Raw genomic sequence first — 27,832 nt, forward strand, 5'->3', positions numbered from 1 at the left:
AGCAGGGACTGAGACTGCCTTGGCTCTGTCTTCCTTCCTGGGTCTTACAGTCCTGCATGGGAGACAGACAAGTGATGACCCAGGATGGGCATGGCTGGAACATGGGAGCCCAGGAGGTTGCAGGAGCCCAGGAAGGGCGTTTCCTCCAGCCTTGGGGTGGTCAGAGAGAGCTTCCGGCAGGAGGGAGCATCTGCACTGAGGCTCGGAGAACTCGGGAGTAGAGAGCCGCGCGGGAATCTGGTGCCTGGTCTACGGACCAACAGCGCCCTCTGCTGGAAGTATCCTGTAGTGCAGCGACCGGTGTACTGCCAGGGTTTGGCAAAGCTCGCCTTGAACCAAATTCGATGATGCTAGAATCCTGTGCGCCCAGCTTTGGCCAATTTATATTTCTAGGACTTGATTCATTGAGTCAGTCACTCAACAAATATTTCTTGAGCACCTAATTTGCGCCAGGTTGTTTTAATGCTAAAGATACCGTGCTGACAGTACAGAGCCCTGCCCTCAGGGAACTGGCATTCTAGTGGGGGAGAACCAATAATGTAACACCATAAAACCAGTAGCTAATAGTTGCTAAATGCTTCCGATCCATATATTAATGCATTCAATGCTAACAGGCTCGGCTTCCCTGGTGGCGCAGTGGTTAAAAATCCGCCTGCCAATGCAGGGGACACCGGTTCGAGCCCTGTTCCGCAAAGATCCCACAAGCCGCGGAGCAACTAAGCCCTTGCGCCACAACTACTGAAGCCCGCGCGCCTAGAGCCCGTGCTCCGCAACAAGAGAAGCCACTGCAATGAGAAGCCCGCGCGCCGGTAGACCCCGCTCGCCGCAACTAGGGAAAGCCCGCGTGCAGCAACGAAGACGCAACACAGCCAGAAAAAAAATTCTCACAGCCTTTGACTACTCCCATTTTACAGATTAGGGAAACGGAGACAGAGAGGTTAAGTTACTTGTCCAAGGCCTGCGCAGCTAGTAAGTGCTGAAATCGGATGTGAACTCAGAGCTCAATTTTTAGCCTCACCAATAATGTGATGTAACACAACATAGTAATTATAATGTTACATGAAATAATTTTAGGTCCTGAAAACTTTTGTGAACAAAATCAAGCAGAGAAATGAGGTTGTCTTTTGGCGGGAAGGTGTAATTTAGAAGAGACAGGCAAGGGAGGCCTCTCGGAGGAAGCGGCCTTTGAAAAGGGACCAGACAAACGTCGAGATCTGTGTGGAGAGATGTCCAAGCAGGGCGCACAGCCAAAGCAAAGAGCCGGCGGCTGGCACTGCAAGAAGGCCATCCGTCTGGGATCCAAAGTTTCCAAGATTCTAGTTTCGCTGAGACTCTGCTTTCCAGGCCTCCTGCGCACTGGAATCATCTCAGATTCGACGTGCCCTAGAGGCTACGGACTACGCGCGCGCGAAGTTCTGCGGTTGCCGCAGGGCCGGGGCCGCAGGTCTTAACTTTCCCCGGGCGGTGGGCGGGGCCGGTCTCACCTGCGGGGGCGGGGCTCCCGGCCACCCCGCCCCCCGGAGGACCCGCCCGCGGCCCGAGACTCGCTGCGCAGCTGGAAGCGGCGGGGCGTGCGCGGCGGGTGGGCGCAGCGCGGCGAAGCAGGACCGGGAGCTGTCTGCGGTCAGGTGGGCGCCGGGAATGCGGGGTGGGAGTCCCAGGAGCTGCGAGGATGGAGGCGAGGGCGGAGGGTGTGGGCTGGGCCTGGCGCACCCCTGGGCCCTCTGGCCCGGAGACGGGGACGGGTTTTGGGGCCCCTGGACGCCCCCTGTCCCCCCCTGGGGCTCCCCGGGGTCTGGAGGCCCAGCTGGGGCCGCGCCCCCTCCCCCGGGCTCAGGTAAACAGAAGCGAGGACGGGGCGGGGCCTGGGGGCGGGAGGGGGCCCTTGTGACGGCCTGGCGGCGGGCGGTGAAACCGGGGTGAGCGGGGCTGGGCCGGCCGGCCAGGGGTAAGTTGTGTGGTTTGGGGGGCTGGCCATGATGGGGGCCTCCCGCCTGCGAGTGTATGTGTGTGTGGAGATGGTGTGTGCATGTGCATGAGAGATGGTGTACGAAGCTCAGGTGTGTGTGATGGTGTCAGGCTGTGGGTACAGGTGGGTACAGGAGATGGCCTGTCCGTGTAAGCCTGCGAGGGCACAGAGGGACTGCTTGAATGATGTGAAACTGTTTCAGTGATGTGAAAATGTGGGCGACCTCTGATTGTGTGTCTGTAATGCTGTGTGTGTGTGTGTGTGTGTGTGTGTTTGGCAGGGAGTTTAACTGTTTATAGGGTTAGGTGTGTCACCAAGAAATTGTGTGACCGTGGTTGTCTCTCTGCCTGTAAGACTGGGGGGGTGACAAGGAGGTGGGCACTGTGGGTTCAGGATGGATACGTGTGGGGTGTCACTGTGATTATCGTTGTCAGTTGCGTGGTTGTGCGCACGGGGCTCAGCTGGTGAAGGGGAGTTTGCTGTTTGGAGGCCGGCATGAGTGTGGGAGCCAGTGTGTGTCAAGGAAACAGCCCGAGTGATGTGTGGCTGTGCGTGTCGCTCTGTTACTGTGCAGAGGTTGCGTCTGGAACATTCGGCTCAGCTGTCTGAGATTGTGCGTGATGTTGTGGGAGGTTGTATGCGTCCGCAAACTTTCGTGAATGATAGTCATGGTTGTCGGGATGACTCAAAGAACGGGTGTGGTTGTGAGTGTGACTTGCGTGTGGAGTGTGAGACTACGTATGGTGTGATATACCTACACACACTTATATACTACGTACACAGAGAGATTGATATATGCATGAATACGTATATACATAGAGAGATTGATGGCGATGGAGAGACTGCAGTATATAAAATCCGCAGGATTACACACCTGCCCTTACTCTGTGTCTGAGTGGATGTGATTGGGAGCATGTGCACAGGTGCTAAAAGCGCTGGGCTGTTCCGGAGAACACAGTGGCTTGAGTGAAGTAAGCCTGAGAGACTGTGTGCGGAACGCATGGAACTACCCGTGTCTCTACAGCTGTCTGTGTCATGGGCACCCGCTTGTGACGGTGTAAGAGCCTGGCCTCAGGGGTCATTCGCACGTCCGCGTGTGAAGCTCTATAGTGTGTCTGTGTGTGCGAATCCCTGGCTGGCCAGGTGGGGAGGAAGGAAGGAAATGGGGAGGATGGTGACGGGTCCACCGTGAATCCTGGGAGCATGGAGGAGGCGCTGGGCATAGGATGGAGCGCTAGGTGCTGGCAGGACTGTGGGAGTGTCATGGGCATAAAAGTTCAAGGAGACAGTCCCAGTGGAAGTGATTCGGGATTTGGTTATCTTTTTTGCAGGTGAGGGGGGCTGAGGGAGGAGACAGTTTCTTTGTGTGTTGGCTTTTATTTTGTTTTTAAATTTTTATTGAAGTATAGTTGGTTTACAATGTTGTGTTAGTTTCAGGTATACAGCAAAGTGATTCAGTTGTAAGTATTATATATATATATATTTTCACAATCTTTTCCATTATAAGTTATTACAGTGTATTGAGTATAGTTCCCTGAACTACACAGTAGGTCCTTGTTGGTTATCGATTTTATATACGTATATGTTAATCCCAAACCCCTAATTTATCCCTCCCCACCCCTTTTCCCCTTTGGTAACCATAAATTTGTTTTCTATGTCTGGCTTTTATTTCTGAAAGGAATATATACCTGTGTGTTGAGTTGTATTTCTCAGAGGGGAGTGTGTATATGTTATTTCTGAAAGAAGAACATATTTGTGTGCGTGCCTTAGTGTGTTGCATTAGGTTGTATCAATATTTTGAAAGGAAAATGTGGATGTGTGTGAGGGTGTGCTGAGTTGTATTTTTAAACGAAAGTGTGTGTGTGTGTCATTTCTGAGAGGACAATGTGTATTACGCTGTATTTCTGAGAGGTGTGTGTGTATGTATGTATGTATGTATGTGAGGGCCCCAGAGGCATTGTCACCAGATGTGTCATTGACCTTGTCACCCATATACAACCCCATGAAGTCCCACATGTGAACCCCCCCATCCATTACCATCTGGGCCTCAGACCCTCAGCTGTCACATGGCCAATGTGACATCCATGGGCCACGCCTGCCACACGTGTGTCCCAACACACCTTGGGCTGGCTGAGCATGTCTGCAGTGGTGGGGTGGAGCCCGTTTCCTCTGGGTCTGTCGGGTCCTCGGGCTCCGGGAGCCACCACCTGGGGCCCCCCTTCCTGACCTCCCCAGTCTAGAGGCCTCTGCTTCCAGCACCCCAGCCCCTTGGCCCTCTCCTCCTGCCCCACCCGCCCCCAGTGGTCTGACTGGTTCCCAACAAAAACACCCTAAGAATGAGCTCACAGAGAGGCTGCCGCCTCCACACGTCCTGCCCCACACGCCCAGCGGGAGAGGGCACCTCTGGTCCCAAGGTCACACAGCCAGGAGTGCTGGGCCAGGGTACCCAGGCTCCTTGGGGTGGGCTGGGCTGGCCGGGTGAGCTGAGGTGGGTGGGAGGCCTCGAGATGGCTGTTTGCCCTCCTCTGGTTAATCAGACATAACGAGGTTTTGGAGTTGCCCTCAGGGCAGGGCCCTGGGCCGAGGACAGGGAAGGAGACTAGGTTTCCAGTTGCCCGCTGGCCAGGATGGGCGTGGGACAGGGTGCTGGCCGGAGTGAGGAGAGCACGGAGGCAGAGGGCTGGCCGGGATGGGCGGACAGGGAGAGGGCTGAGGGGACCTGTGGCGCAGATGGCGCGGAGGCAGAGGGGCTGACTTGCCCGGCCCTGGCAGTGATCCCCTGATCCCGGTCACCCCCAGGAGCAGCAATGTCCGTGAAGGTGGCGGCCCCGGGAAACATGGGGCTGGGCCCGGAGCACCTGAGCCCTGAGGAGCTGGTGCGACAGACGCGACAAGTGGTACAGGGGCTGGAGGCCCTGCGGGCGGAGCACCGGGGCCTGGCTGGGCACCTGGCGGAGGCCGTGGCAGGACAGGGCCCGGTGGCTGGCCTGGAACTGCTGGAAGAAAAGCAGGAGGTGGTGAGCCACTCACTGGAGGCCATCGAGCTGGGGCTGGGTGAGGCCCAGGTATGAGGGGGCCAACTCAACTATGGGGGATGTGGCTCAGGCCTGGGGGTTGCCCAGGGATGAGGGGGCAGCCTGGGTAGAGGGAGGACTAGGGGAGCCAGGCCCGGGAGGGGGAGGCTCCAGTCCTGAGATGGGATCCCTGGGCTGCATTGGGGATGGGGGTCCTTATGTGCGACAGGGACCCCTGAACCAGGTGGGGTCCTTCCGTGGAACTGTGGGTCCCGGGGAGACTTTGGGGTTGCACGGGTGGAATGTGAAGTATCCTGAGGGTAATTTGTGTGCCTGGGTGAAATCAGAGGGGTCCCGGGGCAGGATTGGGGTATGTCCCCGAGAGCCTCTGAGCATCCCTGGAGCCACAATGGAGGGGTCTCTGTATAATCCGGGGTACCCTGGAGAGAATGGGGTGCTCTGGCTTGATCCGAGGCCCTGGGCCGGGTCGGGGGCGGGAGGGACCAGGCCTCTGACTCGCCACCCCCGCCTCCCCGGCAGGTGCTGCTGGCCCTGTCGGCACACGTGGGCGCGCTCGAGGCTGAGAAGCAGCGGCTGCGAGCGCAGGCCCGGCGGCTGGCCCAGGAGAACGCGTGGCTGCGGGAAGAGCTGGGGGAGACGCAGCAGCGGCTGCGGGCCAGCGAGGAGGCTGTGGCCCAGCTGGAGGAGGAGAAGAGCCACCTGGAGTTCCTGGGGCAGCTGCGGCAGTACGACCCGCCTGCGGAGAGCCAGGTGCTGCGGGACCCAGCGAGGCGGGGGCCGTGATGTGCTGGGGACCCCGCACTCCTTAGCTACCCCACAGCCCCCATCCCTCCGTGGTGCCCCCCAGTGCCCCAGACCCTCCGAAGAATCCCCCGACCCTCTGCAGAGCCCCACAAATCCCAGACCCACTAGAACTTCCACAGAAGCCCCCCAGCTGCTCCACAAAGCCCGAGGATCCTCCCCAAGCCCTCAGGAGACCCCTGACCACCACCTCCCTCAAACCCTGGGATCCAGGACCCCAGTCTCTGACTCAAACTCCCAAGCCTCATGACACCCACTTTCCTGTCCTCTCCGCAGCAGCCCGAGTCCCCCCATCGGCAGGACAGCCTGGCCTCCCTGTTCCCCAGTGAGGAGGAGGAGAGGAAAGGTGGGTGTGGGGAGCTCAGCCAGGAGGATGAATGGCCCAGGCTGGGGGGGGGATCTCTGATTTGCTGGACCCCCAAGGCCTCTGAGGGAGGATGGGGAAGGTCAGGGCGGGGTGTCAGGAGGATGAAGCAGGGGGCTGTGGGGGTCACAGCGGGCAGGTGACGCTGGAAGCTGCAAAAGCAGGCCTGCCACGGCCCCAGGAGCCAGGTGGCTCCCATGTTTCTGTCCCGCAGGCTAGGACACATCCCACGGGCCAGTAAGATGCCTGTGATTCCAATCTCAGACGTCAGAACAGGGGCCCGTGGTCCCAGGGGCCAGCGAGGCAGCTGCAGCTTTGGGGTGCATGTGTCCCCTCGTGCGGGGCCGCAGAAGTAGGCGGCCTGCAGTGACTGGGCGCCCGGCACCCCCAGGTCCCGAGGCAGCGGGGGCCATCTCTGCTCAGCAGGGTGGCTACGAGATCCCGGCCCGCCTTCGGACCCTGCACAACCTCGTGCTCCAGTACGCGGGGCAGGGCCGCTACGAGGTGGCGGCACCCCTGTGCCGCCAGGCCTTGGAGGATCTGGAGCGGAGCTCGGGCCACTGCCACCCTGACGTGGCCACCATGCTCAACATCCTGGCGCTGGTGTACCGGTGAGGGCTGCAGCCGCCACGGCTGGAGGGGGCAGGAAGGGCGGGGACCTGTCTTTGGGCAGAAGAGGTGGGGACCCTGGTGTCCTGCTCTGCCAGCATAGGGCACCAGGGGTGGTGGTGGAGGGAAGGGACAGAGATCTGGGGAGGCCACTCACTGAGACCCAGGCAAAGAGGAGTTAGCATGGGCAAGAGAGACCACAGCGGAGTGGGGAAGAGACCTGGGGTGGCAGAGGCTTGGCAGCCATCTGGGAGTGTGGGGACCCTGTGCTAGACTTGGGAGGTATGGGGACCCCCAGAAGGGACCCCCAGAGGGTGCCACCCATGCTTGGTCGTCAAGTCCCTGGGCCTGCGGGATTCAGCCCAGCCGATGGCCCCTGCTACCCCAGCCTGGCCAAACGCCCTACACCCTTGGGCCGCCCCACAGGGACCAGAACAAGTACAAAGAGGCCACAGACCTTCTCCATGACGCCCTGCAGATCCGGGAGCAGACGCTGGGCCGGGAGCACCCCGCGGTGAGCGGGGGCCCAGGAGGGAGGGCTGCAGGCTGTGCCTTCCCACCCCTGACCCGCCACTCGCGCCCTGCAGGTGGCCGCCACCCTCAACAACCTGGCCGTCCTCTACGGGAAGCGTGGGCGTTACCAGGAGGCGGAGCCCCTGTGCCAGCGCGCCCTGGAGATCCGTGAGAAGGTCCCGCCCCTACCCGGCTCCCACGGAGCCCGTCCTGAGTGGCTCTCACCCTTTGATCCTGAATTCAGCGCTCAATTCTGTGGCCCTTGCATAACCCTGATTTGCTCCTGCGGCCTCTGACCTTCTGTGCCCCTCCCATTTGACATCGTGTGCCTCCAATTTGAACCTAGAGCACCCAATCCCATGACCCACCACCCTTGACATACCAATGACTTCCGTTTGGTCTTCACTTCTCTCATAGGTCAGCTCATGCCCCCACCCGGTCCTGACCTTCCAGCCCCACGTGACCAGTACAACCCCATCCTTGATCTACCTGCTTGACCCATAATCACAAGGTTTTGCAACACTATGACCTCTGACCCAGCTACTCCCCAGTTTGACCGTGCAGTTCCTGCCCTCCACCCCCAACCTCCTGTAATTCTCCATCCACTTCAATCCTATAACCAACCCATGACCCTCATTACGGCTGTTGGCATCATGTGGCCCGCCCACCCCGGCTGACCCCAGTGACTTGTGATCCCATGACTTGACTCCTAGGTCCTGGGCGCTAGCCACCCGGACGTGGCCAAGCAGCTCAACAACCTGGCCCTGCTGTGCCAGAACCAGGGCAAGTTCGAGGAGGTGGAGCGGCACTACGCCCGGGCCCTGAGCATTTACACGGCCCTCGGTGGGCCTCACGACCCCAACGTGGCCAAGACCAAGAACAACCTGGTGAGGGCGCCTTGGGGCACGGGTGTCCTGGTCCTGGGGCCGCAGCACTGGGGAGCACCCATCGGCTCAAGGGTGGGATACCACGGAGGCCAGGGGCCCCACCTCTGCCCAGCCCTCGAGCTGTCCCATGAGACGCGTCTTCCAAGCTGGGCCCTGACAGGTGAGGTTGCTCAGCACAGAGGACACGGAAGCATCAGGAAACAGGCAAGTTGGTGGCAGCCCGAGAACAGCTCCAGTCAGAGAGGAAGCCAGAGAGACGGGCCGGGAGCAGATGAGAGCATTTATTGAGCTAAACCCCCTTCTTAGGACTTTGCCTGTACTGTCCGTTTCTTCAAGGGCCCTATGAGGTAGGTGCTCCCGTTGCCCCATTTTGCAGATGAGGAAACTGAGGCACAGAGAGGTGTGTCACTGGCTCAAGGTAGAGTGGGGAACAGGTTCCTGCTCTGAGTCAGGAAGTCACCTACGCTATGGGAAGTGGTGGGGTTGGGCTCCAAGCCCACCCTGCTGTCGGCCGAGGCCTGGAGTGGGGGGTATACCTGGGCTTCTTCCTGCGGGGGCTGGAAGGATGTGCCTGGGTGCAATGCTGGGGCCTGGGAAGCTACCAGATTTGAGGCAAGGTCACCCAGGCTATGCCCTCCCTGCAGGCCTCAGCCTACCTGAAACAGAACAAGTACCAGCAGGCGGAGGAACTGTACAAAGAAATCCTCAGCAGGGAGGCCCTGCCCGCCCCTCTCGGTGAGCCCCCAGCCCCTCCCCTCTCCCCCAGGGGGCTCAGCACCCCCAGAACAATGGCCCCATCTGTTCCCCAGGAGCCCCCAACACAGGCACAGCTGGTGACGCAGAACAGCAGGTGAGAACAGGCTTTGCCTCAGCTCCCAGGGTGGAGGTGGGGACTGGATGGAATGGGGGGGACTGACCCGTGTCCCTGGCGCCCTCCCCAGACCCTTCGTCGGAGCAGCTCATTCTCCAAGCTCCGAGAGTCCATCCGGCGGGGAAGCGAGAAGCTGGTCTCCCGGCTCCGAGGCGAGGGGGCGGTGGGGGCAGCTGAGTGAGTGTTGGGTCAGGTTGGTGGCCGAATCTGTAGCCCACCCCTCTCCCTGCCCTGCTCAAGAACCTTCCATGGCTCCCACCTCCCCTGCCACACATACAATCAAACCTGGCGCTGGAGAGGTCCCTTCCAGGGTGGGAGCCAGACACTCCCGGGCTCACTTGTGCCCCACCCCCCGACTTTCCTCTGTAGGATGAAGAGAGCCGTGTCACTCAACATGCTGAACATGGATGGTACCAGGGCTGCTGGGAACCAGGTGAGGGGGACAGCCGGGTCGAGGGTGGAGTGAGGGGACACACTGACAGGCCCAGAGGCAAGGGAAGGGTGGGAGTGGTCAGGCTGGCGGTGGAGTGGACACCAGGATAGGGAGCACGGATGGCTTTTACTTGGGTAGAGGCGGGGGAACGGATGGATGGAGTCAGGGTGGACGTGGGGACAGGAGGATGAGCAACACGGCCATCAGGACAGACAAGCTGGCAGCCAGGCTGCTGGGGAGGAGCCCTAGGGGCAGCTGCAGCAGAGCTGTGTCCTGCCCCTCACCCACCCCGTGCCTGTCCCCAGTTCCCCAGCCGGCACCTGAGCGAGGCCTCTCGGACCCTCAGCGCCAGCACCCAGGACCTGGGCCCCCGCTGAAGGCGACAGAACCACGTGGCTGCGGCTTCTCAGGAGGAGCGGGAGTGGGATGGGAGGAGGGGACGGGAGTCCTTTCATCTCCCTGACTCGCTCCCACCCCTCGGGGGCACCCAGTGTCTTGGGCTTCCCCGCTGTCCTCTCCTCCTGTGATTAAAGGCTGTAGACTTGGCAGCCAGAACGTCTGCCTGAGGTGTCCTGCAGGGACCTTTAAGCGCCTCCCCCGGAGGCGCCCTCCAAGCTGCTGGGACCCAGGGCCAGGTAAGGCTCAGGAGTCACGGCCAACTCCTTTTACGGCCCCGCCCCCACCCCGCTACAGCTGCTGAGCGATCTGCTCTATCCTCCGCAGCGTCTCCTCCGACTCCAGCTGCTCCAGGCTGAGCAGGGACAGGCCCAGCTGATCCTCCTGGTGGGGGGCAGGGGGGGGGGTGTCAGCTGCTGCGCTTCCTAACACAGGGGTCCACGACTCAGTAGGGACAGGTGGCCTGCCCAGGGGGCTACAGGACAGGATGCTTGAATTTCAAAACACCCGTATAACCCAGGGCATCCCGTCCCTGGAACCAGAAGATGGGCCGAGGGAGGGAGGCGGCAGCCAGAGAGCTGTGTCCAAGCTAGAGAAGGACTGGCTTTCCAGAGGCCCACAGCCTGCTCGGGGCTCCCACTGGAGACACACGCTCCATCTGTAGCCCTCAACTCTCCCCGCAGTTCCAGCTCCCAGGCCTGGCACGCGGGTGCACACAAACCCCTCTCTGTCGGGGGCAGGGAGCCGGCTGGGCTTGGGGCTCAGGGAGAAAGCCAAGGGCCCTTCCTGGAAGAGGAGCTTAGGCACCGTGGGCTCACCCGGTGGAATGGCTGTGCCATCTGCCTCAGGAAGTACTTGGCGACCTGGACCCCCTCGTCAACGGTCAGGTTGAGGTTGGCGTCGGTGAGGTGCTCCTGGATCCAGCGGGGCAGTTTCCCCCGCTTGTCGGCCCGGGCAAACCGCTGTGAGTGGGCGAGAGGGGGGATGTCAGGACCCTGGCAGGGGGAGCCCGGGCACCCTCGGCCTGGCCCACCCCATCTGGGAAATGACTGGGGGAACAGCCTGGTTGGCGGGGGCCCCAGAACCCGCACCTTGTCGGCGAAGACCATGAGGCCATAGTCAGTCTTGCCCCTGATGGCCCGACCCACACACTGGGCCGCGTGGCGCATGGCATCGAAGGTCAGAAAGTCGTTCTCTCGAATCTGGAACTGGTCCCGAAGATATTCCAGCCGCGCCTGCGGGTGCGGAGATGGGGAGGCAACGTCCCTTCCTCACACAAGTCCTAAGGAGAGGGCCCGACAGAGGCCTTCACGTCCTACCGCCCCCAGGCGCTGCTCACCTTGAGAATGCGGCTCTGGGTGTAGACATAGGGCACCCCGAACATGATGACGGCCCGGCCATAGTGGTGAACTGCGGGGCAGAGGAGGGGGAGTGAGAGGGCTGACCTCGCGTGGCCCGGGAGCTCATGCTGTTTTGAGTGGCTGCGCCCCAAGGGCCCTGCAGAGCACCCAGGGATGGAAGGAAGGGGAGGCCCCGTGCGTGCCCAGGCTATGGGCCGCCGGTCCCCTGGGGGAGCAGAAATGGCCAGACATCCACGCAGGCGCTTGGGGAGGGGAGAGCCTAGTCCACTCACCAAAGTCAATTCCCTCAGACACTTTGCCTCGGGCCACCGAGAGCAGGATGGCCCCACGGCCGTTCTCGCAGGCCTGGGGAGGGGAGGCCAGGACACGAGATGCGTCACCTCGGAGCTGCCTCCTCTGGCCCCTCTCCACCCTGGACTTTCCTCTTCCCCCGGTAATACCCACCTCCTGGTACTTCTCCAGGGCCACACTGGTCTCAGCCCCATCTTGGGTCTCAATAAAGAGCAGCTTGTTCCTCTGGATGTTCTCGAGGATGCCCTTAGGGAAAGACAGCAGGGAGGTCAGGCTGTGGGTTGGCAGAAGGATTAAAGGACAGGGGAGTCCTGGTTAAACTCAACTCTGCCAGATTCCCATGCAACAGACCACCTCTCTCCCCAGGCCTCAGCTTGCCCACTGGAGACTTGGGGAGGGTGGTGGTACTGTCACTTCTTTGGAAAACCCTGTGACCCGGGGAGGGAACCAATCCTCATCCTTTGGACAAATGGAACAGGCATGTGGCTCAAGATGGCCCATCGGGATGCAGGTGATAGGTGGAGAGGCCAGGCAGAGCCAATCAGAGGCTGCCTTGAGATTTCATATTTGACACTGAAATAGATGTGCGGTACTAATCAAGGACAGATACACAGATGGACCAGTGAGACAAAACAGAGGGTCCAGAAACACACACACACACCGCCCCCCCCTGCACAGATGGTCACTTGTGCCACTCAGTGCGGGGAGCTCTTTTCAGTAAGTGGGGCTGGAGCAACTAGATTTCCATATGGGAAAAAAATGAATCTTGACCCCTGCCTTACATCATACACAAAGATAAATCTGAGGTACCTCACAGCCCTTGGATATGAAAGCTAAAACTACAAAGCGTCTAGACGGACACACAGGAGACCATCTTCGTGACCCTGGGGTAGGCAAAGTTTTCTTAAATAAGACACGAAAGGCACACAGGATGTGGTGCTCAGGTGGCTGACAGCCACCTTTCCCACTGTGTGGAAAGAGCCTGAGGACAAGACCAAGGTCTTGGCTGTGCGTGAAATGAGGTTCCCACACATTGCCTGGTGCTCACATTAGACAAGTTCACTCGTCTCAGCCCAAAGCGCTTGCCCTAACTTACCCGAGAGCTGGGCCCGTGGTGCATTCAGAATCAGGAAGGACAGGGTGCCCTTCCCCCATCCACATCCTGTTGGGTTGCCAGTGCCCAGCTGTGGTGAGCCCCATTGCCCCATGACCTCACCCAAATGCTCCCCAGAAGGGGCTCCTGCAGGTTCTTTGCCCCGAGCCTGTATCCAGCCTTAATTCTCCAGAACCTTCCTCTAGCGGCACAGCACCCAGCTAGAGTCACACCTGCTACCCAGTGTCTCCAAACCAAGCCATGTGTGCTGGAGAGACAGTCATGAAGTAACCCCAAAAACCCATAAGGTGGGGTGTTGTCACCTCTCCTGAGGGCCACGCCTCTGAGGAAGGGGCCCAGCGAGGCTGCTCATGTCTTAGTTCTTAACCTGGATGTTGGGAGAAGAGTGAACGCTATTTATTCTTTAAACTGTCCATCTGTGTTTTATACGTTGTCCTATCACCTATGATACATGTCACCATTTAAAACACAAGAGGAACGAAGCCAACACACAGGGGAACAGAGCCAAGAGCTGAGACAGGGGCCTTCTGTGGAGTGAGTGGCTGGGCGTACCTGCTCGTACCAGGAGGCCACGGTGCTCTCCATGTACTGGTAGCTGGTAAAGAAGGCCACGATGCCATCGGGCACCACAGCGGACATCTCCAGCAGGAGGTTTCCGTAGTTCCGGATCACCGCTGTGAGGGGTCAGAGGTTGGACTCTCTCCCGGCTTGGTTCCTCCTCCCCACTCCCTATCAGAGCGTTCCTGTCTAATGGCTTGTCTTGAACTTGGGTTCCTAAAAACCCCACTGAGGCCTCTGTAGGACTGTTCAAACATTCCGCTTTTCCTTGGGAGGATGGCACCCCCAAAGCCCTGAAGCTAGGCGTGGCCATGTGACTTGCCATAGCCGAATACAGAAAGGGCCACGTGTCACTTCCAGGTGAGAACCTTTACGAGCCAGTTCACAATTCACCATGATCCCTCCTGTCACAGCTCACCACCACAGTGATGTGTCCAATGGTGGAAGTTCCCAGCATGAGGAGACATGGGGCAGGCCCCCACCAACCCATGATGGCATGTACTGTGGGCAAGAAGTACCTCTGCCTAAAGCCACTTCGATTTGGGGGTATTTGTTACTGCATCATGACCCAGCCCACGCTGACTGCTCCACCTCCCCTCCTGGGACCCATATAAACCATCCCCTGTGGGTACCATACCAATATCTTCCCGGGTCTCAAATTTGGAGCTGATGGCCACCTGGTCGTTGCCACGGCCAATGATCTGGAGAGAGCAAGAGAGGTCATGATAAGGGAAACAGCAGCAACCGCTCCAACGTGTGAGTGCAGGTGGCCTGCTAGCACTGTTCTAAGCTTTTTATAGACACAGTGTCATTGAATGAACCCTCAGCCATGCTGTTATCTGCATGGCGCAGATGAGTAACCTAAGGCTCACAGAAGGCGTGTCGCCCGCCCAAGGTCACACAGCAAATAAACGGCAGAGAGGGAACTGAACCGAAGTCTACCCATGTGTCTCAGCAGCAAGTACCCTCTTAGCCCGCACCGGCCTCCCGCCAGTCGGTTCAGGAAGTTGCCTCTCACCCCCAGCTCGACAGCCACTGTGCAACGCCGCCAGCAACCTCATAGAAGCACGAGGCGGTACATGGCCCATGGTCAGCACCAGTCCACAACCCCTGAAGGGCAATTCCAAAAGCAAAAACGCTCTGGAAACTCCAGATGTTTAAGTTTGGCACGAACTCCTACAGCAGCAAAACCTGCCCCGAGCCTATTCCGAGTCCTGACATATCTCCCTTAGTCTGACTCTTCGAAACGTTTGCTGAAATATGACTCTCACTGGAGGGACTTGCCCAGACCCCACTGGCGGTGTTTCCAGTCTGGAAAATTCTCAATTCTAAAACACATCTGGGGAATTCCCTGGTGGTCCAGTAGTTAGGACTCCATGCTTTCACTGCCGAGAGCCCGGGTTCAATCCGCGATCAGGGAACTAAGAGGCCACAAGCCGCGTGGCGCGGCAAAACAAAAAACAAACAAAAAAACCCACATCTGGCCCAGGAACTTCAGATATGGAACTGAGGGCCCGTGTTACGATGTTCATTTTACAAAGAAGGGGACCAAGGCAGAGTGGAAGGGTCACTTAGCAAGGTCACAGCCAGACGATGAACCGGGCAAAGCCAAGCTAACCAAGTACCAGGCCCTGGGCCACAAAAGCCTTTCACACCCGCTATCTCACTCAGTCCCCTCAACCACCCTGGGAGATCACGGAGGGGGTGTTCCCATTTCACACATGAGAAAACTAAGGCTTGGGGCGTCGAACTCAAGCCCAGGTCTGTCTGAATCCAGAATCCCTCAGCTGCCTGAGAAGTGGCGGGGAGCGGAGGGAGGAAAGGCAGCCCTCATTCCCATCTCCCCTCCCCCATCACCTCACCCTCTCCCACGCACCATGGGGCAGAGGCAGACCCGAGCCAATGTCATGGTGAAGGTTGCCATGGTGACGGGGTGGAAGTCCAGGATCTTGGGGTAGATGTCCAGCGGGGACAGCGTCTGTACCAGGGACAGCAGGAGGGATCTTAGCAGGACTGGGCAGGAATCAGGAGTCCCCCAGTGGAGGGCTGGGGGCCAGAAGGGCCCTCACCCCAGATGTGATGATGACGGACTGGAAGCGCTCGAACACGGGTTTGATGGCCAGCGAGGCGTCCATGCAGCTGTGAGGAGCGGACAAGGGTGGTGAGTGCCAGGCTGGGGGGCCCAGGCCCCTGTGGTCCATTCACACCCACTCTGGGGTCAGGTCTCACCTGAAGTGCAGGATGGGGTTGGCGATGGTTGGGGTCCTGTCGTCAAAGGGCTCAATGATGATGGTGAAACCTACAGGGGGCCGGTGAGATTCCCTGGGCGCCAGTCATGACCATGCCCACTAGGCCACCCCCTACCCCTGCCCCCCACTTTCTCCCTCCACCCCAGTCCTCCTCCCCTCACCTTCCTCAGTGAATGGGACCAGCCACCAGCAGTCCAAACCTAAAACCCAGGCATCTGAGTCCAAAATATACCCCAACCTGCCCACCTCTCCCCAGGGCCGACACCCGTGCAAACGTTCAGAGGACCCTGAGCCAAGAGTACCGAAGGCTCACCCCTCACTCTCCCGGGGCTGCAGGGGCCCACCCACCAACTCAAGCCAAAGTCTCGAACCTTCTCCTACCACCTGTCTAAGCCATCAGGAGGCTGGTCAGCTCTGCCTCCAAAGTCTAGCTGCCCACTTCCCCCAACCCCGGCCCAGTCCAGCCGCCATCACCTCCCACCTGGACCACTGCAGTCGCCTCCTCACTGGGCTCCCCGCCCCCACCCCTGCTCCCTTCACAGCAGCCAGAGGGACTCTGTGAAATCCTGAGTCAGTTCACAACTCTCCCCTGCTCAGAAGCCCCCCCCACTCCTCCCAGGGTCCAGAATTGTCTGTGGGATCCTGCCACGATGACCCCCTTTCCTCCTTGCTCACGGGCCTCCTGCCTCACTTTCAAAACCACCAGGTTCATTCCACCCCGGGGCCTTTGCACTTGCCCCACTGCCTGGAAAGCTTCCCAAGGCAGCTGGCTCCATTTGGTCATTCGGAACTCAGCTCAAATGTCAGCTCCTCAGAAAAGCCACGCCGGCCATGTAGATGTTCTCCAACATGGTGACATGTTTGTTTCTCATGAAAACTATCACTTTCTGGAATCATCTTCCTTACCTGTGTCTGCATCTAGGCTCCCTGTCTTCCCAGCTAGAACATAAGTTCTGAGAGGTCAGGAATGAGGTCTTTCTTGGTTCCTGCCACTTCCCCAGTGCTGGGCCTGGCCCATTTGTTGAACCAATAAATGAATGAATGAATCCACGTATTCATTTTCACTTAGTAAAAATTTTTGAAAAAATCAAGTCCTCTGTGCCTAGCCCTGTGCTGGGAATGCAGCAGTGACTGAGACAGCCCTGGTCCTGCCTTCTCAGGACTCACAGTCCAGTGATGGGGACACGGACCTGTCCCCACAGAGCGACCACTCTGAGTGGGCAAGGCTGGGACAGGGGAGCCTAGAGGAGGGGCCAGCCTGGGAGCCAGAAGTGGCTTCCTGGAGGAGGCGGCGGCATTTCTCCCGAGCCGAGAACTGAAGGATGAGGGGGAGACAGCTGGGGGCTGAGGAAGGTGGGGAAGGACGTTCCAAGTAAAGAATGTCAGGTGCTGGGAGACGGCGAAGTGGGGAACAGAGGAGAAAGACCGAGAGGCAAGACGGGGTGGACGGAGGGATGGATGCAGAAGGAAGCTTCCAGTGAGACTTGCTGCTGATCGGCCCTGGGGTGGGGGAGACGGACTCTCTATCCTCCTGCCAAGGCCACACCAGGCCGCAGGACATCAGGCAGGCCTGACCTAGTTTCCTGGATAGAGGAGTAATCCCCGGGGATCAGACGAGCCCTTGGCCAGCTTAAAGCTGAGGAAGCGGAGGGAATGCTCCCCTCTCCCCGGCAGGCTGGAAATCTGACCATCCTCCTCGACTCCTCTCCCCCAGGCCCCGCACGGCCAGGCACCAAGTCCCGGCCTCTTTAGCTCCACGTCTCTCTCCAGCCCCTCCTTTTCTCTCCTCCCGCACTGGCCCAGCCTCTGCCAGAAGAATCATTCTAAAGCACAAATCTGACCCTGCCTCTCCCTTGCCCAGAACCTGCCATGGCTCCCCAGTGCCACTGGGAGCAGCATGACCAACCCCTTACCCCACCCCCCAGTGTGAGCAGACCCCACAGAACTTCTCCGGCCTCATCTCATGCCACTGCCCACCCCCATACTTCTCCACTCTGCAGCCAGAGGGAACCTTTGAACACGCAAATCTGAGCGCGAGGCTCGCTCACTCGAGAGCTCTTCGTGGCTCCCCGCTGCCCTCAAACTAAAGCCCAAACTCCCGAGCCCAACCCTACGAGGTCCCGCCTGTCCAAGTCCCAGGGGCAACCCTCTAGGTTCTGCCAGATCCCGATTCCAGCTGCCGGGGGCCGGCAGAGGCAGGGAGAGGTGAGCTCACCCTTGGCGTAGGTGCTGACGAGCGTGGCGAAGTTAGCCAGGAGGGTGAGAGGGGAGAAGTCAGCGAGGTCCGCGATCTCCAAGGTGTGCAGGAGGGAGCGCAGGCGCTCGGCGCAGAACCTGGCGGGGTGGCAGGATGGGCTGAGGGAAGGCAGCGGGCCCCAGAGTCCCCTCCTCGCCCTCAGAGGACGTGGTCACGCACCGTCTCCCCAGCCGCCTGGCAGTTCCGTGAGGGCAGGGCCTGGGTCTGTGTCAGTCACCTCTGTGTCCCCACCTTGTACAACTGCATGTCCCACGGGGCCACAGCCCACAGAGTCGCGCGGTCATGTCACGTGAGGTCACACTCTCACACGCAGGTTCTCGGTCAAAAGGGGCGACCCAGCATCCCACGGTCACAACGCAAATCCCGCACGACCACACCGTCATACCCTCACGCCCAGAACCTCTCGCAACGTCTCAGTCACACTCGCCACCCTCGGTGACACTCACAGCGTCGGAGTCCCACACGCTCACAGAGGACAACCTGACACCCCCTCACAGAGCCGTACACGCAAGGCCACCCAGCTGGAGGCTCCCACCCCTCGGGGACGGGCGGCGGAGCAGCAGAACCTGGCTTTGGAGCCAGGCAGGCGGTCACGTTGAAAACCGGCCTCCTGAGCCTCCCTCCTTCAAGCCTGTCTTCTCTACCCCCAGGCTCGATCAGGTGCCCCCCTCTGTGTTCCCTCAGCCCCCAGGACTCCCCCGTACCAGCCCTGGGTTGGCCCTATCTGGGACGGGTCTGTCTCCCCAACTGAACTGTGAGCCCCAGGAGGGCAGGGCCAGGGCTGTCTCAGTCATCACTGTGTCCCCAGCACAGTGCAGGCACTCAGAACGTGTACCATGTGGCTAACTAAGATCCCCTCTGTCCTCACAAGCCTCTCAGCTGGGGGAGAAAGTTGAAGCCACACCGAGGGCTCCCCACCCCCTCAGAGGCAGAGCAGCCAGGAGCTTTGGAGCCCTACAGGCCAGGCTTCGAGTCACAACTGCCATATGCAGTGCTGTGGGGCCCTGGGCAATGGCTTCTCCTCTGCGGGACACAGCGTCCTCATCTGCAGCACAAGGCAAGGACACTGTATTGACAGTTTTTTTTTTTTTTTGCCCGCGTGGCATGTGGGATCTTAGTTCCCCAACCAGGGATCAAACCTGTGCCCCCTGCAGTGGAAGGGCAGAGTCTTAACCACTGCACTGGACCGCGAGGGAAGGAGGACACTGTACTGAGATTCCACGGGATGTGGACCGTAAAGCACTTAGCTCATCATCAGTGCTCTAGACCGGGTAGGTTCCTGGCGTCACTGCTCTGTCATTTAACCACCACCGGAGGGACCTCCCTGGTGGTGCAGTGCTTAAGAATCCGCCTGCCAATGCAGGGGACACGGGTTCAAGCCCTGGGCCAGGAAGATCCCATATGCTGCAGAGCAACTAAGTCCGTGCGCCACAACTACTGAGCCTGCGCTCTAGAGCCCACAAGCCACAACTACTGAGCCCGTGTGCCACAACTACTGAAGCCCGTGGGCCTAGAGCCCGTGCTCCGCAACAAGAGAAGCCACTGCAATGAGAAGCCCGTGCACCACAACGAAGAGTAGCCCCCACTCCTCCAAAAAGGAAGAAACTGAGGTTCAGAGAAAACCAATGACTTATGCAAAACAGCAAAGGAAAAGCACAGGAAACTCCATCCCCACTCCCAGGTCCATTCACTGCCTGCCCTGTTATGGGGAGACTGACCCTGCCCCCCAGATCGCACTGAGGGGCTGCTCCGGCCCACAGGCTGGGGGCCGGGGTTGCGGGGGGGACAATGAGAGGCACTGAAGGGAGGAGACAGGGGTCTGGGCGGAGGGTCCCATTTTCTCCCAGCTCCCACTCCGCTGAGCCTCATCAGGAGCCCCTCTCCAGGGCTGCTCCCTCCCCTTCCCCTATGGCCTGGGGCGGGAATACCTCTGACCTCTAGCAAGGGCCCAGGGGCCTCCCCACCCATCAGCTCCTCCACCCTGCCCGCCCCCCTGTACACAGCCCCTCCATCCAACTCTCCTCAGGTAAATTCTCTGATCGAGCCATGTGTCGCCTGCCGGGCCCCTGTCCCACCAGGGTCCCAGGACCAGCTCACGGACCTGCCCGCTCTGACCCACGAGTGTACACATGCACCCCCCCACACTCTTCCCTTACTCCTGATACTGGTGACACGGTGACCCCAGGCCACAGGCTGGGAGGACAAGGCTCAGCGAGTGCCCAGGGCTGGCCTCACCCCCCCCTCTGCCCCTCGCAGGGACCCACCCACCCAGCCTCGGGGGCCGCACCTGAGGGGCTTGCGCTGGATGCACACGCGCTGGGCCAGGCCGCTCAGGAAGGCGGGTGGGCTCTCCTGCACCACGTGCTGCACGCGCAGCCGCCACTTGACGTACTCCAGCAGCCGCCGCAGGAAGCCCAGGAAGTGCTCGGCCGTGCGGATGGAGCCTGGCACCGCCTCTGCGGGAAGAGGGGCTCAGCCAGGCGCCGCTGCGGGTCCAAGCGGCAGGGGTGCGGGGGGCGCGGGGGCGGGCAGCAGCTCACCCTGCAGCACCTCGTCGGGCAGCACGGGGTTGGCCAGGTGGGCGTCGGTCTCCCGGGCGGCGCTGGCCTCCCGCAGCCCCTCCACCAGGCGCCGGTACTCGTCCCGGAGACGCTGCTCGTCCGTCTCCTTGATCCTGCGGGGAGACCAGGTGTGGGCAGAGCTGGGGACACTTGCGGGGCAGGTCAGGCGCCAGGGCCTACCAGCCGCAGCATCCCCACCTGAGCACCGTCTTCTGCAGGGTCTCCAGGTTGCCCTGGCACCGATCCAGGGTCCGGCGGGTGAGGTTGACACTCATGGAGTCGATGCAGACATTGTCTGGAGGAGAGTGGGCAGCGGGCTGGGCTCAGGCAGGTGGACGGAGCGGCCGCCTGAGGGGCTGGCATCGCCTCCCTGCCCTGGCCCCCTCCTCACCAATGTTGTGGGCCTCGTCGAAGACGACGACGGCCTTGCGGGCCAGCTCCTTGGACACCAGGTCGGCAATCTTGGGGTCCAGGAGGTAGTGGTAGCTGTAGACCACCACGTTGGCGTGCAGGATCTGGGGGCCAAGGCGGGCAGGGTCACCCGGGGCCATCTGCCAGCACCCAGCCCTGGGGGCCTGCCACCGCCGTCCACAGCACGATGCCACATCACTGCCCCGCAGGCCCACAGAGGCGAGGTGAGGCAAGAGGCACAGGCAGATGGACAGACAGACACAGATGGGCAGGCAGAGGCGAGGCAAGACAGACACAGGCAAGGCACAAATACATATAAGCAAACGGATAGAGACTGACAAACAGATACAGGCACAGACCAGTAGGGAGATCTAGGCGGGCAGGCAGACAGACAGATGGGCAGGCAGCCTGTAACCCTCACACACGCCCCTCTGCCCGACTCCTGCTGGCCTCCTCACTGAGTATCGGGCAAGGAAGTATGGGCACCAGCCCTGGCGCTGCCCCACGGCCTTCAGGTCGTCCAGGTTGTAGATGCCAGCGGGGAGGGGCACCTGGCGCCCATGGACATCAAATTCCTATGGGTGAGAGGGTACCTAGGGGTCAGGGAGGTTGGCCGTTGCTAGCAGTCCCGCCCTCCCTCTCTCACCGCTGCCCCGCAGGCACCTCGTAGAAGCGGCAGTGGGGCAGGCTGGGGTCCCGCTGGTACTGTGCCCTTATGTAGGAGGCCGTGAGGCTGTGGCATTTTCCGTCGACGTCCTTCCCAAAGCGCAGGGGCGTCACCTGAGGGGCCAGGGAGCATCTTAGCACCGAGACAGGCTGAGCGGCCCAACCACTCCTCGAATCCGGGGCTCAACAACACCTAACGGCTAGGCGGGATAGGAGGCCATCCTGTTCCAACCGGGGTGAGACTCGGGCATTTGTGGAAAACTTGAACCTCGATCTGCTTTGTTATTATACAGTTAAGACACCTGAGAACTTACTGCAGGGATGCAAGAGTGGTACAGTTGTTAGGCTCTTATTCTTTTTAAAATGTTAACCCCTATATAATGCCAATTACATCTCAATTTTTCAAAATATTAAGGCTTGAAGATTCTTTAGCATGTAGATGAAGGATAACTGCTTTATCTTTTTTTTGTGGCCGTGCCGCACGGCATGTGGGATCTTAATTCTCCAACTAGGGATCGACCTGCATTGGGAGGGGAGTCCTGCTATATCTTTTAAAATGCTAAAACAGCCAGAACTTTGGCAAGGTCCAAGAATCAGAGGAGGCTGTGATTGCAGTTTGAGAACCTGCCTTACGTTTGCCCTGCTCCGAACCCTCTGAGGCTCCATTGGTGGCACCGTCACAGCCCAGGGCTCCCTCTCCTCAGAACAAAACCTTTCCCTCACCAAAGGGAAGGCTCTGAGGCTGCTGACCCCTCCCTCTCCCTTTCCATCAGTTGCCAAGGCTTTTTTTTTTTTTTTAAAGTCTTTACTGAATTTGTTACAATATTGCTTCTCTTTTATGTTTTTTGGTTTTTTGTCTGCCAGGCATGTGGGATCTTAGCCCCCCGACCAGGGATCGAACCCGTACCCCTGCACTGGAAGGCGAAGTCTCAACCACTGGACCACCAGGGAAGTCCCTAGTTGCCAAGGCTTATACTACTTCTTTCTCTTTCTTAAATGCCTTTACATTTTATTTTTTTTTAATTAGGTAATACAAATACATCATATGGGACTTCCCTGGTGGTCCAGTGGGTAAGACTCCGTGCTCCCAATGCAGGGAGCCCGGGGTTCTAATCCGGGTCCAGGAACAAGATCCCGCATGCCACACTAAGAGTTTGCATGCCACAACTAAGGAGCCGGCAAGCCCTAAGAGTCCACATACCTCAACTAAGAAGCCCACACGCCACAACTAAGATTCCGCACGCCGCAACTAGTAAGTCCTCATGCTACAACTAAGAGTTCGCATGCCTCAACTAAGAAGTTGGCATGCCGCGACTAAAGATCCCACATGCCGCAACAAAGATCCCACATGCCGTGACTAAAGATCCCACATGCCGCAACGAAGATCCCACGTGCTGCAACTAAGACCCGGCGCAGCCAAAAATAAACAAACAAATAAATAAACAATAAATACCAAAAACAAATCACATAAAAAAACAAATACATTGGGCTTCCCTGGTGGCGCAGTGGTTAAGAATCCGCCTGTCAATGCAGGGGACACAGGTTCGAGCCCTGGTCCGGGAAGATCCCACATGCCACAGAGCAACTAAGTCCGTGAGCCACAACTACTGAGCCTGCGCTCTAGAGCCCATGAGCCACAACTACTGAAGCCCGCGCGCCTAGAGTCCGTGCTCCACAACAAGGGAAGCCACCGCAATGAGAAGCCCGTGCACTGCAACGGAGAGTAGCTCCCACTCGCCGCAACTAGAGAAAGCCTGCGTCCAGCAACAAAGACCCAACTCAGCCAAAAATAAATAATAAATAAATTTATTAAGAAAAAATACATTGTACAAGGTATACAATGTTAAGTGTCATATATGCTCCCACAGAAAAGTATTTTAAAACTATGAAAACTTTATCTAGGATTGAAGCAGAGACCCAATGGCAAATCTATTTTGAAGAACTAAATTCAATCCAAATGAAAACTTCAGCTATGCTTTTAAATCCTTCCAAGGCAGCAGGCATGTGGAGCGACAAAACCAAGATGGAATTATCTGTCACAATCTTTAGCATTATCCAGGTCGCTATATATCTCTGGAGACAACTAAGATACCATCCTGACATACAGCTGAATACTACTTATACACGTATCACATTTCCAGAAAATCTAATCCAGTTAATTAATTCTCAACTTCTCACTTCCTAAGGGGGACAGAACCACCACCTGAGCGTGTTCTGGGCACACGCATACATCCATTTACTACATGGTTCCTCTTCATTTATGCCTCTAAACTTAAAATCATAATTTAAACTTTTGTTTAAAAGAAAGCATCCTGAAATTTTGCTCCAGAGTCTGTGGAAGCTTTCATATACCCCAATCCTCCTTGCTATCAGGTAACAAAGGCTGAATAGAGTTACATTCCTTAATTCCACGTAGCAACAGCAGGATGGCACAAAGTCGGCTGTCCAAAAAGAAAGAGGCAGGGATATTTTTGCACTACAGCATCACCAAGAATGGGAAAGATTCCCATCCACAGGTTTAAACACAGTGCTGGGGTGCCACTGCTCTTCAGCCATCATCCACCATCTGTATTATTTCTCATACATTCTTACAAATAGCATTACATAATGTATATTCCAGGACTTCCCTGGCGGCGCAGTGGTTAAGACTCCACACTCCCAATGCAGGGGGCCCGGATTCGATCCCGGGTCAGGGAACTGGATCCCACATGCATGCCGCAGCTGAGAGTTCACATGCCACAACTAAGGAGCCCACGAGCCACAACTGGGGAGCCCACATGCCACAACTAAAGAGCTGGTGAGCCACAAGTAAGGAACCCACATGCCACAACCAAGACCTGGCACAATCAAATAAATTATGTAACCAAAAAATAAATAAATAAATAAATAAATAAATATAGATATATATACCCATACACACACATACACACACACATATATATATATATAAAAATAAAAAATACATTCTTGGAATACATTATACCACACTAAAGAATTACCATACTTGGGCTTCCCTGGTGGCGCAGTGGCTGAGAATCTGCCTGCCAATGCAGGGGACACGGGTTCGAGCCCTGGTCTAGGAAGATCCCACATGCCGCGGAGCAACAAAGCCCGTGAGCCACAACTGCTGAGCCTGCGCGTCTGGAGCCTGTGCTCCGCAACGGGAGAGGCCGCAACAGTGAGAGGCCCGCGCACCACGATGAAGAGTGGCCCCCGCTTGCCGCAACTGGAGAAAGCCCTCGCACAGAAGCGAAGACCCAATACAGCCATAAATAAACTAATTTAAAAAAAAAAAGAATCAGATTTATTAAAAAAAAAAAAAAAAAAAAAGAATTACCATACTAAAGCACTTAAAACCGTGCCTGGAGCTCAGTGACCCCAATGGTTTTGTAACTTAATGATAACAACTATTTTTCTATGTAGCATATATTAATATTTATTAATAGCACTATAATTTCTAATTTTTTTTTTTTTTGGCTGTGCCGTGTGGCTTGTGGGATCTTACTTAGTTCCCTGACCAGGGATCGAACCCGTGTCCCCTTCAGTGGAAGCGCAGAATCCTAACCACTGGACCGCCAGGGAATTCCCCATAATTCCTAACATTCTTTTAGCTCTTCATACATGTGAAGGGCTATACATGCATTATCTTGCCCAATCTTTTTTTTATTATTGAAATATAATTGATATATGACATTATAGATCAGTTTCAGGTAAACAACATGATTCGATACTTGTATATGTAGGGAAACGACTACCACCATAAGTCTAGTTAACATCCATCACCATACATAGTTACAATTTTTTTTCTTATGATGAGAACTTTTAAGATCTACTCTTTTAGAAACTTTCAAATATACAATACAGTATATGACTTACAGTCACCATGCTGTACAGCTGTCCCTCAATATCCAAGGGGGAATTGGTTCCAGGTCCGCCCCGTGGATACCAAAATTAACAGATGCTCAAGTCCCTTATATAAAGTGGCGTAGCACAGTTGGCCCTCCCTATCTGCAGGTTCTGCATCCACAGATACGAAGGGTCAACTGTACGTTATGTAACTTACTTATCTTATAACTAGAAGTCTGTACTTTTTGACCCCTTCACCCATTTCGCCCAACCCCACCCCCTTGCCCAATCTTATCAACAACTGTATGAAGCAGGTGATTAATTATCCCCATTTTACAGAAAGGAGGATTGAGGCCCAGAGTGCAGAAACCACCTATGCAAGAGTATATAGCTAGTACATTTCAGAATCAGGAAACCAGGCCTGCCAGCCTCCAGGAGCTGTCTTTTTAACTTCTCTCAGGCTGGGGAAAGTGGGAAGGCTCCCCAGAGGAGGTGTGCCTGGGCCATGAACGATGAGTCGGCACTGGATGAGAAGAGAATTCTGTGCATGGCACCTGCACATCTTCCTGAGATGTCTGGTCTGGGTGGGGATCTAGGACTCCTGGTTGGATGGAAGAGTTTCCTCCACCCTGAGGCTTAGGGCGAGGGGAGGATTGGGCACTCACCTCGGGATGAATGCACAGGTTCTTTCGGGAGCTCAGAGCCAGCCCCAAAAACGACAGCTTCTCGCCCTCCTGTTTCTCATAGAAGTTGAGTAACTTTCGAAGCTCTTCAATCACCTGTTCCAGTTGATAAGGGGGTGGGGGGGGACTTGGCCTCACTGAAAGCCCCAGCCCCTTCCCCAGCTTCCCACAGGCCCCCAAAGCTATGACGGCAACCGCCAGGGGGACCGCTGGGTTAGGGGACGGTGAGGGGCACTGGGACTGGTCCCAGGCTCACCTTCTCAATCTCAGGCACAGTCCTCGAGCAGTAGATGAGTTTAGTCACCTCCAGTGGATACGCCTGCCGACGACAATGGGTTCAGCCTCGGCCCCTGTCCAGCCTCCTCCCTCTTCCCCCCTCCACGGGCCCAGGGGGTCACTTACCCGCTGGTACGCCATGATCAGGGCCAACAGGGACACTGTCTTCCCAGTGCCTGAGGGCATCTCCAGGACTCCATGACCCTGCGTGATCCGGGCAGGAGGGACAAGACACAGGCTCTCAGAACTTCAGGGACACAAACTCTGGGAAACCACCCCCGCCCCGAAATGCCACCATCTTGGAATAGCAGGACAACACAGCAGTTAAGAGTCTGGGCCCTAGGGGCAGTGGATTTGAACCCCACTTCTGCCACTTTTGTTGAGTGGTCTTAGGCAAGACCTCTCAACCTCTCTGGGGCCTCAGGATCCTCATCTCTAAAAATGGGCCTAAAAAGCTCTTCTTCATAGCATGACTATGAGGATTAGTGAGAAACTGGGGGTTAAATATTTAGTACAGTGTCTGATACGTAGTGAGCCTTTTTTGTTTTAATTTGGCAAGCACCTCCACAGCACTTACTCTGTGCCTGGAACTATTACGAAGTGTCTTACATCAGGGTTTCTCAACCTCGACTCTCTTGACATTTTGCGGCCGGATAATATTTGTGAGGGGGCTGTCCTGTGCACTGTATGATATTTAGCAACATCTGTGGCCTCTACGTACTAGATGCCAGTAGCACCACCACTCCACTAGTACTGACAATGAGGAATGTCTCCAGACATTGCCGAATGTCTTCTGGGGGTCAAAATGGTCCCCAGTTGAGAACCTCTGCCTTACTTAGTGAATTAACCCCTACTGCCCTCATATTAAGCTGAGGTAGGTACTACTACTATGCCCATTTTACAAAGGTGAAAACTGTGGAACTGGGAGATTAAGTGATTTACCCGAGGACACACAGCTGTGGGTAGTCGATTCCAAAGTCTCTATATTCCTAAGCCAACCACTGAGCAGCTTAGCCTTTGACAAGTGTCAGCTGCTGCTATTATTAACTATTATTATTTGAGGTAACAGGAAGTTTGGCAGCGCTGGCTTCCCAAGGACCTCAGATTTCTAAACTCCAGACGTCCTGCAATCTCAGTCTTAGACGCACATGCGGCAGCCCCCGCTGTCAGATGGGCAGCAGGGGGGCCGGCCCACCCACCTTGGCATCCAGCGTGCGTTTGAGCTCCAGCATGTAGGAGAACTGCTCCGGGTAGATGTAGTCGTATGGGAAGTAGACCAGCAGCCCGTCCACGTTGAGCCTGGCGGCGGGAGCTGCCGGGTCAGTCCCCCGTCCCCTCGGCCCCTCTCCAGCCTCCACACTCCCCTGCCGTCGAACCGAGAGGGGTTACGGGCCCGCTGCCTCCCCCCCGGATATCCCCCAGTTCTCCAGAAGTCTCCGGGTCCCTTCGGCATCTCGTCTCTGACCATCCCCGTTACCGCCCCGTGGGTCCCCGCGGCTATCCCTACCCCTCCCCTTCAGCCTCCCCTCGCCCCGCCGGGACCCGAGGCCTGCCCACTGGCCCCTGCATCTTCCAGACCCCCCACGCCCGCTCGCGAGCCGCGAACCCAGACCCCCCTCTCACTTCATGGCGCAGGTCGCGGCTTGAAGCGGCGTCGGCCCGCCTCCCTCATGAATATTCA

General features: G+C 57.5%; 2 protein-coding genes and 1 non-coding gene across 3 annotated transcripts; 1 reads left to right on the top strand and 2 right to left on the bottom strand.

Annotated features, from left to right (window-relative positions):
• Window positions 1–1,226: 1,226 nt before the first annotated feature.
• On the top strand, window positions 1,227–9,912 carry KLC3 (kinesin light chain 3). Its single transcript, XM_068527214.1, is given in 15 exon segments — window positions 1,227–1,424; window positions 1,426–1,517; window positions 1,519–1,628; window positions 4,769–5,034; window positions 5,524–5,754; window positions 6,082–6,151; window positions 6,561–6,780; window positions 7,205–7,292; window positions 7,366–7,467; window positions 8,005–8,178; window positions 8,823–8,913; window positions 8,988–9,028; window positions 9,120–9,226; window positions 9,419–9,482; window positions 9,788–9,912. Coding segments are annotated over 15 exon segments (1,926 nt in total). The 3' UTR covers window positions 9,860–9,912.
• Window positions 8,434–27,832, bottom strand: ERCC2 (ERCC excision repair 2, TFIIH core complex helicase subunit). Its single transcript, XM_068527213.1, has 23 exons — window positions 27,775–27,832; window positions 27,351–27,450; window positions 26,278–26,355; window positions 26,132–26,194; window positions 25,858–25,971; window positions 21,344–21,460; window positions 21,139–21,255; window positions 20,661–20,784; window positions 20,468–20,564; window positions 20,249–20,382; window positions 19,996–20,164; window positions 17,667–17,785; window positions 15,432–15,501; window positions 15,272–15,341; window positions 15,079–15,180; window positions 13,840–13,903; window positions 13,197–13,318; window positions 11,684–11,776; window positions 11,512–11,584; window positions 11,218–11,288; window positions 10,970–11,113; window positions 10,697–10,840; window positions 8,434–10,262 (listed from the first exon to the last, which is right to left on the bottom strand). Exons 1-23 carry the CDS (start codon window positions 27,777–27,779, stop codon window positions 10,170–10,172), a joined length of 2,283 nt encoding a protein of 760 aa, XP_068383314.1. The 5' UTR covers window positions 27,780–27,832; the 3' UTR covers window positions 8,434–10,169.
• On the bottom strand, window positions 23,740–23,878 carry LOC137753970 (small nucleolar RNA SNORA46). The gene has a single exon (XR_011071652.1). It is a non-coding gene; the product is annotated as a small nucleolar RNA SNORA46 (small nucleolar RNA).

Source organism: Eschrichtius robustus, chromosome 19 (assembly GCF_028021215.1).
Source record: "Eschrichtius robustus isolate mEscRob2 chromosome 19, mEscRob2.pri, whole genome shotgun sequence".
NCBI lineage: Eukaryota > Metazoa > Chordata > Mammalia > Artiodactyla > Eschrichtiidae > Eschrichtius > Eschrichtius robustus.

Coding starts and splice junctions, on each gene's coding strand:
- ERCC2 (XM_068527213.1), bottom strand. Junction 26,356..27,350: donor AACGCACGCTGGATGCCAAG/GTGGGTGGGCCG, acceptor CGGATCACGCAG/GGTCATGGAGTCCTGGAGAT. Junction 21,256..21,343: donor CCCACTGCCGCTTCTACGAG/GTGCCTGCGGGG, acceptor TCTCACCCATAG/GAATTTGATGTCCATGGGCG.